The 16,111-nt window shown below is 40.4% G+C and overlaps 1 protein-coding gene across 1 annotated transcript in view; it reads right to left on the minus strand.

The window, feature by feature from the left end:
• Stat92E (Signal transducer and transcription activator Stat92E) overlaps positions 1 to 16,111 on the minus strand; it is a gene marked incomplete in the record, with an annotated part of 406,006 nt that overhangs the window by 116,087 nt on the left and 273,808 nt on the right. Inside the window, 1 exon segment of the mRNA XM_070091941.1 lies at positions 746 to 868. Coding sequence (XP_069948042.1) covers positions 746 to 868 — 123 coding nt within the window.

A 16,111-nucleotide genomic window follows, 5' to 3' on the forward strand; every position in this document is an offset into this window, starting at 1 on the left:
GGCATATGAGTAAAAACTAGGTAAACTCAAACTGAGTAGATTAGATAACAAAAAAAGGCACAATACTCTGACTGGAACAATACACAAATAGCCCACATATAGGAGAGAGGAGCTTATGACGACATTTCGGTCCGGCTTGGACCATTTACAAAGTCACACTAACAAAAAGAAGAGGAGGGAGGGAGTACATGTAGGCCTATATATTCTCCTTCTTCTCCTTTTTGTTAGTGTGACTTTGTAAATGGTCCAAGCCAGACCAAAACGTTGTCGTAAGCTCCTCTCTCCTATATGCGGGTTATTTGTGAGTAGATAAGAGTGAGTCATGTCAAAAATCTAAGAAATTGCATATATCGTTGATTTCCTCTGTATAGCGAGCCTGCAGGTGATACAACTGCATACACAAGAGCCATTTGCACAACAAATTAACTGAGTTGTTAATAGAAACAAAATAGCAATGTTAAACTGTCTTCAACAATACACCCCCTTGATTCATATCAAGCAACTATACAAAGCACAAAGATGAAGCAACCATTATACAGCAGTAGTTATATACAGAATATATTACACCTTTATCAGGTTAATGTGGATCTACTACACATTACAGTTGTTGAAGATTTATTAACACCACTTGAGTAAAGTTGCTGGAATAAGCTTAACAGAAATAAATCTAACAGAGATCATTCAAAGTAAGAAAACATTTCATGAAATGTCTACTGTAATGACGTGTATGAGATGGTTTACTTACGTGGACACACAGTCGGAGGGGTTGGAGCTGACGGACGGAGGATCACCCATGCCACCATCATGCATTGGGTACATGGGTTGTGGTGTGTTTGGATAGGAATCCATTGATCTTGCACCAGGCCATCTGGAAAAATATTCAAATTAAATACACGAATACACACACATACAGTACATACAGGAGACCCGTATATAAGAGGCATTTATACAACACATTTTTTTGTGTAAGATAGTTGAGAAATTTTGGCAGAAATTTGAATAGGACACCATAAAATGTGCAAAAGATGATACAAATTTAGGGAAAAATATGGCACGCCGAGGGACCTTGCCCGTCCATCTCATGGGTTAGCCTAAAGGCATTGCAATTGTAGTATGTGGGAGACCTAATATCACTCTTCACATAAGCAACCTCCCAAAATTTATGTGGGATACCTAGTCTCACTTGTAATGTTAACAACCTCCCACTATTTATGTTGGAGACCTAGTCTCACTAGTGTAATATTAACAAGGTCCCATTATTTATGTAGGAGACCTAGTCTCACTAGTAATGTCAACAAAGTCCCATTATTTATGTGGGAGACCTAGTCCCACTTGTAACGTTAACCCTTTCAGGGTCGAGAGTCCCTTTCCTAAACTTGTTCTCAGGGTCGGAAAAAAAATGAGAATCTTTTCCCAATCATAATGACACCAAAAGTATGAAATTTGATGGAAAACTAACGGAATTATGCTCTTGTGAGGTTAGCGGTCTCGACGATTTTGACGCATCGGCAGCTTCACCAACTTTGAGCCCTATTTTCGGCCAATTCCAATGTACCAGTCGACAAAAATCATAACTATTATGCTAGAACTCCATTTTTTCTATCGAATGAGTACAAGAAACCACCCACTTACCTATTTCAACTATCCAATAAAATGGTCAGAAATTGGCAATTTTGCCAATTACACACAAATTTCAAAAGAAGACAATTTCCAAATAGGGTCTAGAATAAACAAGACAGACATTCCTGGCACTAAAATAACATTTTTCTCTTTTCATTAGTCACTTCCCCAGGCCACTCTTACGTTTCTTTTGCTTTCCATTTTGAATTTTTATTCACACAAAAAATAGAAGATTTACTGTTTTGCAGACTACTGCATTAGTGTACAAATGGTATAAATAATATCAGTGCACTGATCTGTTTACTTTTGAACATTTGCAAAAATCAAATATTTCTGCTACTTTGAGCTCAATTTCAAGGTACTTTTCATTGTGAAACCAATAAAAATCATCTCAATTTCTGTAATACGTCTTCCATTCTATAAAATGAGACCAGGAAAACTAGGATGCAACCATAAATACCATACAAAAATACACTGCAAAGTAGCTGTTTTAAACCAAAAACACGGTCGGATTTTTTTAATACTGTGCACACTGACCACATAGACCCATTCTTTCATATGTAGGCCTACCAGCTTTCTAGATTTGAAGGCGCTAGAATTTACGAGTGCTAGTATGGCACCAACCCTGGCATGCAAGCCATACTAGTATGACACTGACCTTGAAAGGGCCAACCCTTTAAAATGAAGGGTCTGTCACGTAAAAGTACGTCATTGCAGCCAGGGTCGGTCACATACCTGTACACCTAAATTCTAGCGCCTTCAAATCTGGTGGAAGAAAGCTGGCAGGCCTACATATGAAAGAATGGGTCTGTGTGGTCAGTGTGCACAGTATTGAAAAGTCCTGAAGCACGTTGTGCATAATGAGAAAAAAAAAAGTTCAACTGTTTTTGGTTTAAAACAGCGACTTTCTAGTGAATTTTTGTATGGTATTTATGGTTGTATTCTTGTTTCCTTGATCTCATTTGATAGAATAGAAGATATATATATTTGGAGATGATTTTGATTGGTTTCACGATGACAAGGTTCTTGAAATTGAGCTCAAAGTAGAGAAAATTATTGATTTTTGCTGATATTCAAGAGTAAACAAATCAAGTCATGCGTCCAATACATGTCAACAGGTAAGTCTGATATTCTTTCCTGAGTGCGCTGATATCATTTATACCATTTTTACAATGATGCAGTAGTATACATAACAGAAAACTTTCTATTTTCTGTGAGAATAAAAATTCAAAATGGAAAGCAAAAGTAATGTAAGAGGGACTAGAGACGTGACTAATGAACAGATAAAATGCTATTTTAGTGCCATGAATGTGTCTTGTTTATTCTGAACCCTATTTTGAAATTGGCATCTTTTGAAATTTGTGTGAAATTGCCCAAACTGCCAATTTCTGACCACTTTATTGGGTAATTGAAATAGGCAAATGGGTGAATTCTTGTACTCAATCAATAGAACAAATGGAGTTCTAGGGAAATAGCTATGATTTTAGTCAACTGCAACATTGGAATTGGCCAAAAATAGGGCCCAAAGTGGGCAAAATCGCCAACTTTGAGACCGCTAACTTCGCAAGAGCATAATTCCAAAAGTTTTTTATCAAATTCCATACTTTTGGTGTCATTACGATCGGACAAAGATTCTCTATCATTTCACAAGAAAAAAATTATTTTTTTTTTTCTTAAAATTTTTCGACCCTGAGAACGAGTTTGGGAGAGGGCGTCTCAACCCTCAAGGGTTAACAACCTCTCACTATTTATGTTGGTGACCTAGTCTCACTAGTAATGTTAACATCCCATTATTTATGTGGGAGACCTAGTCTCACTAGTAATGTTAACAACCTTCCACAATGTCAGTTCTCTGTGCATACATGTCTTATAAGTACAGTGGACCCTCGACCAACGATGGCATCGATTAACGATAAATCCGACTAGCAATACATTTTAACGCAAAATTTTTGCCTCGGCTAGCGCTAAAAAACTCGACCAACACTATTAGTTCCTTCTGAGATGCGTCCACTTCTGGCCAGTGTTTACAAGCCAGCCAGCCACCGCAGTCGCTTCCAAGCATACACTCGGAACATTTCATATTATCACAGCCTTTTTAGTGATTGCACCTGCAAAATAAGTCACCATGGGCCCCAAGAAAACTTCTAGTGCCAACCCTACAGCAAAACGGGTGAGAATTACTATGGATATGAAGAAAGAGATTATTGCTAAGTATGAAAGTGGAGTGCGTGTCTCCGAGCTGGCCAGGTTGTACACAAAACCCCAATCAACCATCGCTACTATTGTGGCCAAGAAAATGGCAATCAAGGAAGCTGTTCTTGCCAAAGGTGCAACTATGTTTTCGAAACTGAGATCGCAAGTACTCGAAGATGTTGAGAGACTGTTATTGGTGTGGGTAAACGAAAAACAGATAGCAGGAGATAGCATCTCTCAAGCGATCATATGTGAAAAGGCTAGGAAGTTGCATGACAATTTAATTAAAAAAATGCCAGCAACTAGTGGTGATGTGAGTGAATTTAAGGCCAGGAAAGGTTGGTTTGAGAGATTTAAAGGGAAGGGAAGTAACCCCGGAAAAGGACTTGCCACCTCAAGTCCTAATGGAAGGGGATTCCCCTTCTAAACACTAAGACCATCAACACCCTCCCCTCCTCCCATCCCATCAATCATCACCAGATCTTCAATAAAGGTAAGTGTCATGTAACTGTGCACGTCTTCTTCAGTTTGTGTGTATTAAAATTAATATTTCATGTGGTAAAAACAATTTTTTTTCATTGGGGTGTCCTACACGGATTAGTTTGATTTCCATTATTTCTTATGGGGAAAATTAACTTGACTAACGATAATTTTGACTAACGATGAGCTCTCAGGAACGGATTAATAGCGTTAGTCGAGGGTCCACTGTACATGTACTCAGCTGAGTGTTAGTGAATCAAATTTTGAAGGTACGTGATGTGGATGTGAGGGTGGGTGTTGGATATGAGGATGGGTGATGGGGATGTGAGGGTGGGTGATGTGGATGTGAGGGTGGGTGATGGGGATGTCAGGGTGGGTGATGTGGATGTAAGGGGTGGGTGATGTGGATGTGTGGGTGGGTGATGTGGATGTGAAGGGTGTTTTATGTGGATGTGAGGGGTGTTTGATGTGGATATAAGGGAGGGGTAGGGAGAATGTGAAAGTGTCAGTAATGACCATTAGACAGTAAGGACAGTTGCTCTTTAACCCTTTCAGGGTTGAGAGCCTCGATCCTTAATTCCCACTCAGGGTCGAAAAATATTCGGAAAAAAAAAATTCTTATGAAATGATGTAGTTTTTTATTTTTGCGAGTACAGGGAAACCTTGACTTACGAGTGTCCCAACTTACGAGTTTTTTGAGATATGAGCCGTCCCTGGGTCGATTTTTTTCTCTGAGTTACGAGCCAACATTTGAGTTACGAGCCAGCTCCCCCACCCCTCTTCCCCCTCAACCAAAAACCTGGACACCTCGCTTGTTTATCTATAATTTCATGCTTTAATCCCATGGAAATCATTCTATTTTTCTTCTCAGCACTGTCCTTTACACTTACTTTCTTAGGACCCATGCTTAGAAAAACTAAATTCGGCCAAATGACTTAAAAATGTAAGCAAAGCAGGAGAAAACTGCTCCCACAGCGAGGTAAACAGTGCACTGAGTTGCCAGCGTACGTTATTATAATAATAATAATAATAATAATAATAAATAATAATAATCATAGTTATTATTAATTTAACTAAGTCAGTCAAAATACTCAGTAAGTCAGTCAAGTCATTCAATAAGTCAGTCAAGTCACTCAATAAGTCAGTCAAGTCATTCAGTCAGTCAAGTCATTCAGTCAGTCAAGTCATTCAGTCAGTCAAGTCATTCAGTCAGTCAGTCAAGTCACTCAGTCAAGTCACTCACTAAGTTTACCTGGAGTTTACCTGGAGAGAGTTCCGGGGGTCAACGCCCCCGCGGCCCGGTCTGTGACCAGGCCTCAGTAAGTCAGTCAAGTCATTCAATAAGTCAGTCAAGTCATTCAGTCAGTCAAGTCATTCATTAGTCAGTCAGTCAAGTCACTCAATAAGTCAGTCAAGTCATTCCGTAAGTCAGTCAAGCCACTCAGTAAGTTAGTAAAGTCATTCATTAAGTCAGTCAGTCAAGTCACTCAGTAAGTCAGTCAAGTCATTAAGTCAGTCAAGTCATTCAGTAAGTCAGTCAAGTCACTCAGTAAGTCAGTCATTCAGTCAGTCGCACAAACTCATGTTAACCTCTTTTTCTGTGTACAAAGTAACACTTCAATTACGGCTACAGGTTATTTCTTGTCTAATATCTTTGTTAATTCTAAGACTTAAGTGCTTATACCTCTTGGTGCCACTTTCAGCAACACTGGTATGGCTACTGGGTGTCATGATTGCTTGGAAGATACAAGATATAGTAATTAAAATATCATAACACAATTCACAAAGACAGCTGCCTTGTAGCAGAGAAACACTGTAGAGGTATGAATTAGGAATGCTGGGATGGTGGAAGGGGGGGTCAAGGAGTGGCATGGGAGGGCTCCCCAGTTGCTCCACAACAAGGCGGCCGCTTGAGCAAAGGATAATTTTTTTTCCTTCCACAAACTAAACCATGTTTTATTTATTTTTTATTTATTTATTTATTAATTTGAACATGATACAGAGAAGTACATGGAATACAATTTTTAAAGTGCAGCATGCCAAAGCCCCTTGTATGCAGAGCATTATGGGCAGGCTTAAAATTAACTTAAGATTAACTAAGCAATGATATATTCAGTGGTACAAAAATTATTGTAAAACAGATAACAATTTAGTACAAATGAGTATTACAAAGACAGGTCATATGGTCATTTACTGTGTTGCTGTGTAATCAGTAGAATGGAGTATTCTGTTAGGTAATGAAGTTAAATAGTAACAAAGTTTGATTGGGTCACAGGTTGACATTTATGAGATACAATAATGAGATACGATAATGAGATACATATATGAGATACAATTTATGAGATACAATTATTCAGTATTTATTTAGTTGTGGGTAAGTGATTTTTGAGAAGAGACTTGAATTTATAAACAGACAGTGTTTCTTTTATATTCACAGATAATGAATTCCAGATTTTAGGGCCTTTTATGTGCACTGAGTTTTTGCATAGCGTGAGGTGGACACAAGGAACATCAAAGAGTGATCTGTGCCTTGTGTTATGGTCATGTGTTCTGTTGAGGTTGGTAAGGAGATGTTTGAGGGGAGGGTTTATGTCAGAGTTAAGTGTTCAATGTATGTAGTAGGTGCAGTAATAAGTATGGATGTTTTGTATTGTGAGTAGGTTTAGAGTTTTGAATATTGGTGGAGTGTGCTGTCTGTAGTGGGAATTTGTTATCACTCTGACTGCAGCCTTTTGTTGGGTGATTAGTGGTGTGAGATGGTTTATTGTTGAGCCCCATGCACAAATTCCATAGGTGAGATAGGGGTAAATAAGCGAGTGATATAGGGCCAGGAGGGCTGACTGTGAAACATGGTACTACCATATCTTCGATAGTATGCCTACGGTCTTGGAAACTTTTTTGGAAATTTGTTGTATATGTGTTTGAAAATTGAGTCTATTATCAAGGTGGATTCCTAGGAATTTTCCCTCTGTGAGTTTTGTGATAGGTGATCCATTTATCATTATGTTAAGAGACACATCTGCAGCTCTGTTACCAAACTGAATGTAGTAGGTTTTGTCAATGTTTAGAGTAAGTTTGTTGGTCTTCATCCAGGTTGATATTTTCTGTAATTCGGTATTTACAGTATTGGCTAGCATGACTGGGCTCGGGTGAGAGTAGACGTATGTAGTGTCATCTGCAAATAGTGTGGGTTTGAGTAGTTGCGATGTATTTGGTAGGTCATTTATGTATATGAGAAAGAGAAGAGGGCCTAGGACACTTCCCTGTGGGACACCAACTGTAATTGGCTGTGTGGAAGAGTTTGCCCCATTTGTGTACACATATTGGCTTGTGTTGCTGAGGTATAACTTTAGATAGTTGAGGGAGTGCCCTCATATACCATAGTGCGACAATTTTATGTGGAGCAAGTCATGGTCAACTGTATTGAAAGCTTTACGTAAGTCAATGAAGATCCCCAGTGGGACTTCTGTTTTCTCTATTGCTGTATAAATATGTTCTAGCATGTGGATAATAGCATCATTAATATTTTTATTAGGCCTGAACCCAAATTGACAGGGGTTGAGTATGTTGTGGGAGATGAGGTAGGAATAGATACGCTTATGGATTAATTTTTCAAAGATTTTAGAGAGAGGGTGTAAGTTGGATATTGGCCTATTAGTTATTCAAGTCTGTGTAGTCTCCTCCTTTATGGATCGGGGTGGCCCTTGCTATTTTGAGAACTGTAGGAAAGGTAGAGGATTCAATGGATTTGTTAAAGAGTGTTGCAATGATTGGTGATAGCACCTGTGACACTTTTTTGTATATAATGGGTGGTAAGGTATTTAAATCTCCTGTCTTGTTTTTTAGTTTGTTGATAATATGGGAGACTTCAGTTGGGTTAGCCGGAGCTAGGAGCAGTGTGTCTGGGTAGTTGCCAGTGAGGTAGTCATTGAGTGGGGTATCTGAGCTTGGGATTTTATTGGCAAGGTTTTTTCCTATAGTGGAGAAGAAATCATTGAGTCTGTTTGCTGTTTCAGTAGGTGGGAATTGGGGTTCATCTGGTTTTGTTAATTAAATTTCGCTATTTCATGTTATCTTTTTTGTTCCTAGTATTTCTGATAGGGTTTTCCAGGTCTTTTTTATGTCACCTCATAAGTTGGATGTTAAATTAATTATACGACGTGTTACATAAAATTGTGGAGCAATTCTTCCATGGTGGTCTACTGAATTATTATAATAATGATAGAGCTTCAGTTCCCGAAATTAATAATAATCATAATGATAGAGCTTCAGTTCCCTAAACAACAACAACAATAATAATAATAATAATAATAATAATAATAATAGTAATAATAATAATTGTTATTATTATTATTATTATAACAATAGAGCTTCAGTTCCCTAAATTAATAATAATAATAATAATCATGCATAATACGTATGTAATAATTCTGCTTGCTTCTGCTAGTTTCGGGAGCTAGCTCGTAACTCAATGTACAGTGGACCCCCGACCAACGAAGGCATCGTCTAACGATAAATTCGACTAACAAACCGTTTCAATATAAAAATTTTGGCCTGACCAACGATGAAAAACTCGACCAACATCATTCGTCCCGAACGCGTACACGTGTCCCCTCTGGCCTGAGCGCGCCTTAGCTGCCCTGCCTTCAGTTAGTGTGGCAGAGTTCACAAGCCAGTGCAGTCGCTTCCATGCATACATTCGGTACATTTTGTATTATTCCAGTGTATTTAGTGCATGTAACTGCAAAATAAGCCACCATGGGCCCCAAGAAAACTTCTAGCGCCAACTCTGTGGTAAAAAGGGTGAAAATTACAATTGAAATGAAGGAGATAATTTATAAGTATGAAAGTGGCGTGTGTGCCTTCGAGCTGGCCAGGTTGTATAACAAACCCCAATCAACCATTGCTACTATCTTGGTCAAGAGAAAGGCAATCAAGGAAGCTGTTGTTGCAAAAGGTGCAAGTATGTTTTTGAAACACAGATCGCAAGTACAGTGGTCCCTCCCTGGAGGTGTTACTATGATCGAAATCTACGATTTTCGAATCAATTTTCCCCATAAGAAATAATGTAAATACAATTAATCCGTTCCTGACACCCAGAAGTATTAAAACAAAAAAATTTTTTACATGAAATATAGATGTAGTACATAAACAATACAATGGGACATGATGAATGAAACATTAACAGCATAACACCTACCTTTATTGGCAATTTTTCTTAGTGTATGGAAGACTGGAGGAGGAGAGAGATTGGATTATTTACAGTTTGGAAGGGGAATCCCCTTCCATCAACACCTCAGGTACCAATTGCTTTTCTGGGGTTACTTCTCTTCTCTGTTTCTTAATGCCACTAGGACCAGCTTGAGAGTGACTGGAGTCCTGTCTCGCAAAATAACTGTCCAGAGGGCTCTGTTTCTGGCGTCTCTTTGACACTTCCCTAAAATGGGCCAAGACTTTGTCACTGTACATGTTGCCAACATGGCTTGCAACAGCCTTGTCAGGGTGATGTTTCTCCATAAATTTTTCCATCTTACCCCACATTTCAAAAATCTCCCTAATTTCTGAAGGCACCTTCTTCCAACTCTCTTCCTCCTCCTCTGCAGCAAGATTCTGAGCTGCGATCTGTTGCTCTTCCTGCTGATGCTCTTGCAGCTCCTCAGTGGTGAGCTCTTCGTTGTGGTCTTCCACAACTCTTCCACATCCTCCAAACTCATATCCAACCCCATGGAACTCCCCAGTGCCACAATCGCTTTAACAACAAACATAAGCTCATCAGGGTCAGCCCCAAACCCTTCAAAATCCCTCTTGTCGACACAATCTGGCCACAATTTTCTCCAAGCAGAGTTTAAAGTCCTAGTAGTCACTCCTTCCCAAGCCGTACCTATAAGGGTTATTTATGCAATGGAGGATGCTGAAGTGTTCTCTCCAAAAATCTTCTAGAGGCGAGTGTCTGAAGTCACATTCAAGCACCTTTGAAACATTGCTTTGGTGTAGAGTTTTTTAAAGTTTACAATGACCTGCTGGTCCATGGGCTGGAGGAGAGGAGTGGTATTTGGGGGCAAGAACTTTACTGTGATGAACCCAAACTCCTCGAAAATTAGGTCATCCAAGTTTGGAGGATGAGCAGGTGCATTGTCCATTACTTGGAGGCACTTGAGATCCAATTTCTTTTCCAAGAGGTAATCCTTCACACTAGGGCCAAACACTTCATTGAACCACTCGACGAAAATGTCCCTTGTGACCCATGCCTTACTATTAGATTTCCAAAACACACACAATTTACTCTTCATAACATTGTTTTTCCTGAACACTATGGGATTTTCAGAATGGTACACTAGTAACGGCTTCACTTTGAAATCCCCACTAGCATTAGCACAGAACATGAGGGTCAGCCTGTCTTTCACAGGCTTGTGTGATGGCAGTGCCTTTTCTTCCTGTGTAATGTAGGTCCTCTTTGGCATTTTCTTCCAAAAGAGGCCTGTTTCGTCACAAATGAACACTTGTTCAGGTTTCAGTCCTTCAGCCTCTATGTACTCCTTGAATTCATGCACATATTTTTCAGCCGCTTTGTGGTCCGAACTGGCAGCCTCACCATGCCTTACCACACTGTGTATGCCACTACAGTTCTTAAAGCTCTCAAACCAACCTTTGCTGGCTTTAAATTCACTCACATCACCACTAGTTGCAGGCAATTTCTTTAACAGATCGTCGTGCAACTGCCTAGCTTTTTCACAAATAATCGACGTCATAATACTATCTGCCAATTGTTTCTTGTTTATCCACACCAATAATAACTTTTCAACCTCTTCGAGTACTGGTGATCTCATTTTTGTCAGCATATTTACCCCCTTTGCAACAACAGCGTCCTTGATTTCCTTTTTCTTGGCCACGATGGAACATATGGTAGTATAGGGTTTGTTATAGTACATCCTGGCCAGTTCGGCCACACTTATGCCACTTTCATACTGTTCAATGAAGTTTTTCTTGAATTCAATCGTATTTCTCACCTTCTTTACCAAAGGCTTGGCACTAGAAGCTTTCTTTGGAGCCATGGTAGCTTATTTAGTACTTACAAGCACTAAAATGAATGGAATATTATGAAATATTTCATAGGAGCACGTGAGGGGACCGTCGCTCACTGGTAAACAATGCCACACTGGCTGGGAAGGGAGGTCGCCCCGGCTCACAGCGTGCGTACGCGTCCCGGACAAGCTACTATTCGTGAGTCTATCTACGATTAGCGAGCCCATGTTTTTACGGAAATATCGCTACGATTTCCGAAAATTACAACTCTCGAGCCCTACGATTATCGAGGGACCACTGTACTTGAAGATGTTGAGAGACTGTTGCTGTTATGGATAAGCGAAAAATAGCTATCAGGAGATAGTACAGTAGGGCCCCACTTATACAGCAGGTTAAGTTCCAGGCTACCGTCGTAAAGCGGAAATCAACGTAAAGTGGAACACCCCTTTTTTCCACTTATAAATGCATATAAATACTAGCTAACAAATTTACACTAATGTATATTAAGTTAGCAATAGAACTAGGCATTAAAAACAATAAAAAAGTAAAATACACATATAGTACACTCATTACTTACCTTAAAATATTTGTAGTCTTAATCTATGGTGAGACAAGTAGTATTTATTGTAAGAAATCAAGTGTGGTGTGTATGGTAGCCAGCCAGGCCAACCCACCCACACATAATATTCTATAACATTTAAACATCCCAGAGCGATAAAATGCATATACAGTTCACTCATTACTTACCTTAAAATATTTGTAGTCTTAATGTAAGGTCAGAGGTGAATAAATGAGATAAAAAGAATAAACAAGACAGAGAGAATGAGAGAGAGAGAGAGAATGAGAGAGAGAGAATGAGAAAGAGAGAATGAGAAAGAGAGAATGAGAAAGAATGAGAAAGAGAGAATGAGAAAGAGAATGAGAAAAAGAGCTTGGGGTTCAACTGCAGCAACACACCTAAAGCCAATAATAACCCAAACAAAAAGCCGCAGTAAGAATAATCACTAAATCCCATCCCTGGCAACACACCCCCCCACTCTTCATAGATCTAAACTTACTCCCTGTTCAGTACATCCACACTTACTACTGTGCAAACTACATCTACAGGACCTTAAATTCCAATATTAACCTTGACCTAAAACGCTTTCTTGATAGTTGTGACAGAACCCACAGGCACAACAACCACCAGACACAAACATCTCTATGACATTCCCGTGTCCGACTAAACCTTTACAAAAATTCAATGTATGTCAAAGGCCCTAAAATCTGGAACACCCTACCTGAAAATTCTAAAACTGCAGACACATTCATCACCTTCAAAACTACCATCAGAAAACATCTTATCTCCCTGATACACCCTGTCAACTAATTATACGACTACCACCTGGTGGTTCACACTTACACTCGCTCACCCATTTGACCATAAACAGAAATATCAATCTCAAAATAATGAATCTTAACTAGTCATAAGTTGGCCTGTGATACTCCAATACTGAAACTATGTATAGTGCCAAAACAAAAGCATTCACATTGCTAAACTCACAAACTAGTATTTAGTCACTTAGCCATAATACCAACTTACCTCATAATTTTGTAATATTTTAAACTTAAGATTTAATCTAAGTCTGCCCGAAATGCCTAGCCATGCTAGGTGTTCTAGTGGTACACTCTGTAATTATTATTTTACTACATGTAAACCACACAATAACCAAATTCTGTAAACTCAGCATTGTAATCCTTATAGAGAATAAACTTTGAATTTGAGAGAGAGAGAGAAAGAATGAGAGAGAGAATGCTGTACATTCGTACAGCATAATGATGTCAACGAGATAAAGTCAGTTGATCAAATGAAATTGCTGGCCCACAGATGGCTCCAACTTCATCCTGTTCCCTACTTGTATGTCTCATAACAATAAAAATGCTTTCAAATGAGCTGATGTAGGTAACAGCTCTTAGCTTGTCAACAAAGTTAGGAATCCTTAACCTGTAAATAGCTTGTCAAAAAAGTTAGGGATCCTTAACCTTGTCAAACCCAAAATAAAAAAAAAAAAAAAATAGAGATAGATATAGAGAGAGAGAGAAAGAGAGAGAGAGAGAGAGAGAGAGAGAGAGAGAGAGAGAGAGAGAGAGAGAGAGAGAGAGACAGACAGACAGAGAGAGAAAGAGAAAGAGAGAGAGAGAAAGAGAGAGAGAGAAAGAGAGAGAGAGAAAGAGAGAGAGAGAAAGAGAGAGAGAGAGAGAGAGAGAAAGAGAGAGAGAGAAAGAGAGAGAGAGAAAGAGAGAGAGAGAGAGAGAGAGAGAGAGAGAGAGTGAGAAAGAGAGAGAGAGAGAGAGAGAGAGAGAGAGTGAGAGAGAGAGAGAGAGAGAAAGAGAGAGAAAGAGAGAGAGAGAGAGAGAGAGAGAGAGAGAGAGAAAGAGAGAGAGAGAGAGAGGAGAGAGAGAGAGAGGAGAGAGAGAGAGAGAGAGAGGGGTGAAGACGTGTCACAGTGTGCTCCACAAACTTTCTTAATATTACTTAAATACTGAGGGTTGGTGTGGATAAAACTGTTCAGTGACGTAGTACTACTTACAACACATTAGTACAAGTAAAGAACTAACCTCCACTGAAGTGAATATAAGCAATATCAGTGATATTAAGTGTTGTATGGTGAAGGCATGGTGTGAGGGGACAGCGCAGGCCTTAGGAGTGTCTTCACTATTGCCTTCGAGTGAGCTGCCTAATATTATATGTGTTTTGTGCTATGTACTAGCATCTGGTGCTTTATAACAACGGTAGCTGGTACAATGCAACACAGTGATTTGTGTAACATCTTCCTTTAGGTGGAAAAGTGGATAGCATAAACAGTGTTTATTAAGTGATAGTGAGAAGGCAACACTTCCAGCTAGCGGCCACTGCTGCCCGCCCTCACTACCCGCCGGTAAACTACCCTCACACCCCACCCACACTCCACCCCACCCACGACATCATCACCCACCCTCTCTCTCTCCTGTAACTTCCAAACCTACAAGCCTCCTCTGGGATGACTTCACACCGAGAAAATAGCAAGATTATCTACACTATCTGGCTATTGTCCCAGTAGATACTGCAGTGTTTGTGGGTATATTACAAGGGACAAAGTTCTTCTTAAATGTAAGGAGCCTACTTGTTCCAACTTCTGCCACACAGATTGCACTCCAGAAGAAGAAGGAATTTTGTTGCAGCCTGGTTGAAAATTTCAGAAAATTTCAAGGATATCCATAATCCTGTGGTATATGTGGATACAAGCCTGGAGCTACAGGAGGAAGGATTCAGAAGTCCTACCTCAGGGACTCCTGTCCAAAGATCAAGACTGCCCTCTTGGGCTGTGTTGTAAAGTTGCTGCAGCTAAGATAATCCATCACAGGGAAGCACTTCATGAGCTCCTCAAATCATTAGATAACCTACAAGCTATTGTAGAAGGCCAGTGCAAAGCCTCACATCAAGTGGACGTAAGCTTGCTCAGCTGATGGTGACACTACTTGACAAAGACTGGAAGTCCCACACTGAGCTTAACTCAGGGGTAAACATCTGGTGGAATTCTGTCATCGCTAAGGTCCCACAGACTGACAGAGTTCAATACACTACCTTTGGGAATTCTAACATAATTCCTCTGACCACCACAGAGGAACAAATCCTCTTCCCAGCAACGTGGGAAGCCTTGGATCTGTTAATTCTCCTACACCTGACATCTCTGCTTCCAGCCACTGCCAGTCTACTTGACAGTGCACATACCATCTCTGATCCTACACCTGTCAGCACACCTGCCGGCTACTATTCTAGAATCTGGTAGTAGTGCTTGACAGCAAGCTCTGAGCCAGGAGTTTCTCCACTAGAGGAAGCGGTGCAGTTAGTGATCAGGGGAACTATCACTGCACCTGATCACCTACTGCGCAGTCACGAACAGCAGGGACACATCTGTCAGAACTGGAAGAGGGCGGGAGGGGTAGAGGACGTGGAGGGAGGACGTTGTGGAGGAAGACATCTACAGCCGTCTCACCCTCCACTAACACAGTTCCAGCGGCAGAACTCCGAGGACAAATCTCATGAAAACACAGGAGGTACAACAAATCTAGTCCACCCTCCCAGGCACCTAGGGCTGTGCTCTCGCTGTCACCGGAAGGGGCACTCTCTGCCAACAACTGCCTGAACGAGATACCAGGTGTAACTACTGCTACAAGAAAGGACATAAGGAGGCCCAGTGTCGGAAGAAAAGGAACTTGACAGACAGGGCAACCTGTTTAGAGACCTGTTCTCAGAACAAACCAGCAGGATCTCTGAATTGGTAAACACTCTCACACGTCACCCACTTAGCTACTCCTATCCCAGCCCAGCAGGTGGGATTGGCCTTATCTCTAAGACCACAGACCTACATCCCTGCAGCTGCCTCAGTACTACCTCTCTCTCAAGGGCAGGCACCTTACATTCCCTACACACCCTCCACCTCAAGCTGACCACTTCATCATGAGGAGCCAGTCTATCAGCATCCTGTCGCCAACATTAGAGGTTTCGTATTATTAATGTTGGAGAGCTCACACATAGCTTTGTGAACACTCGACGTCCGACATGATAGCTGTTGTTGAAACATTTTTGGATGACAGGACTCCAGAAAATTTTGCAAGAATTGCTGGCTACACCTCATGGATGAGAAGAGACAGGCAAGGGCAAGGAGGTGGTAGTTGCTGTGTGCTTCTCTAAAAGTGTTCATGCCCTTAGCACATAGATGTTAAGCCACCCCTACACATCTTGATGATGTTCTTCAAGCTCTGTATAAACACT

The sequence above is a fragment of the Cherax quadricarinatus genome, chromosome 37 (genome assembly GCF_038502225.1).
Source record: "Cherax quadricarinatus isolate ZL_2023a chromosome 37, ASM3850222v1, whole genome shotgun sequence".
Lineage (NCBI taxonomy): Eukaryota > Metazoa > Arthropoda > Malacostraca > Decapoda > Parastacidae > Cherax > Cherax quadricarinatus.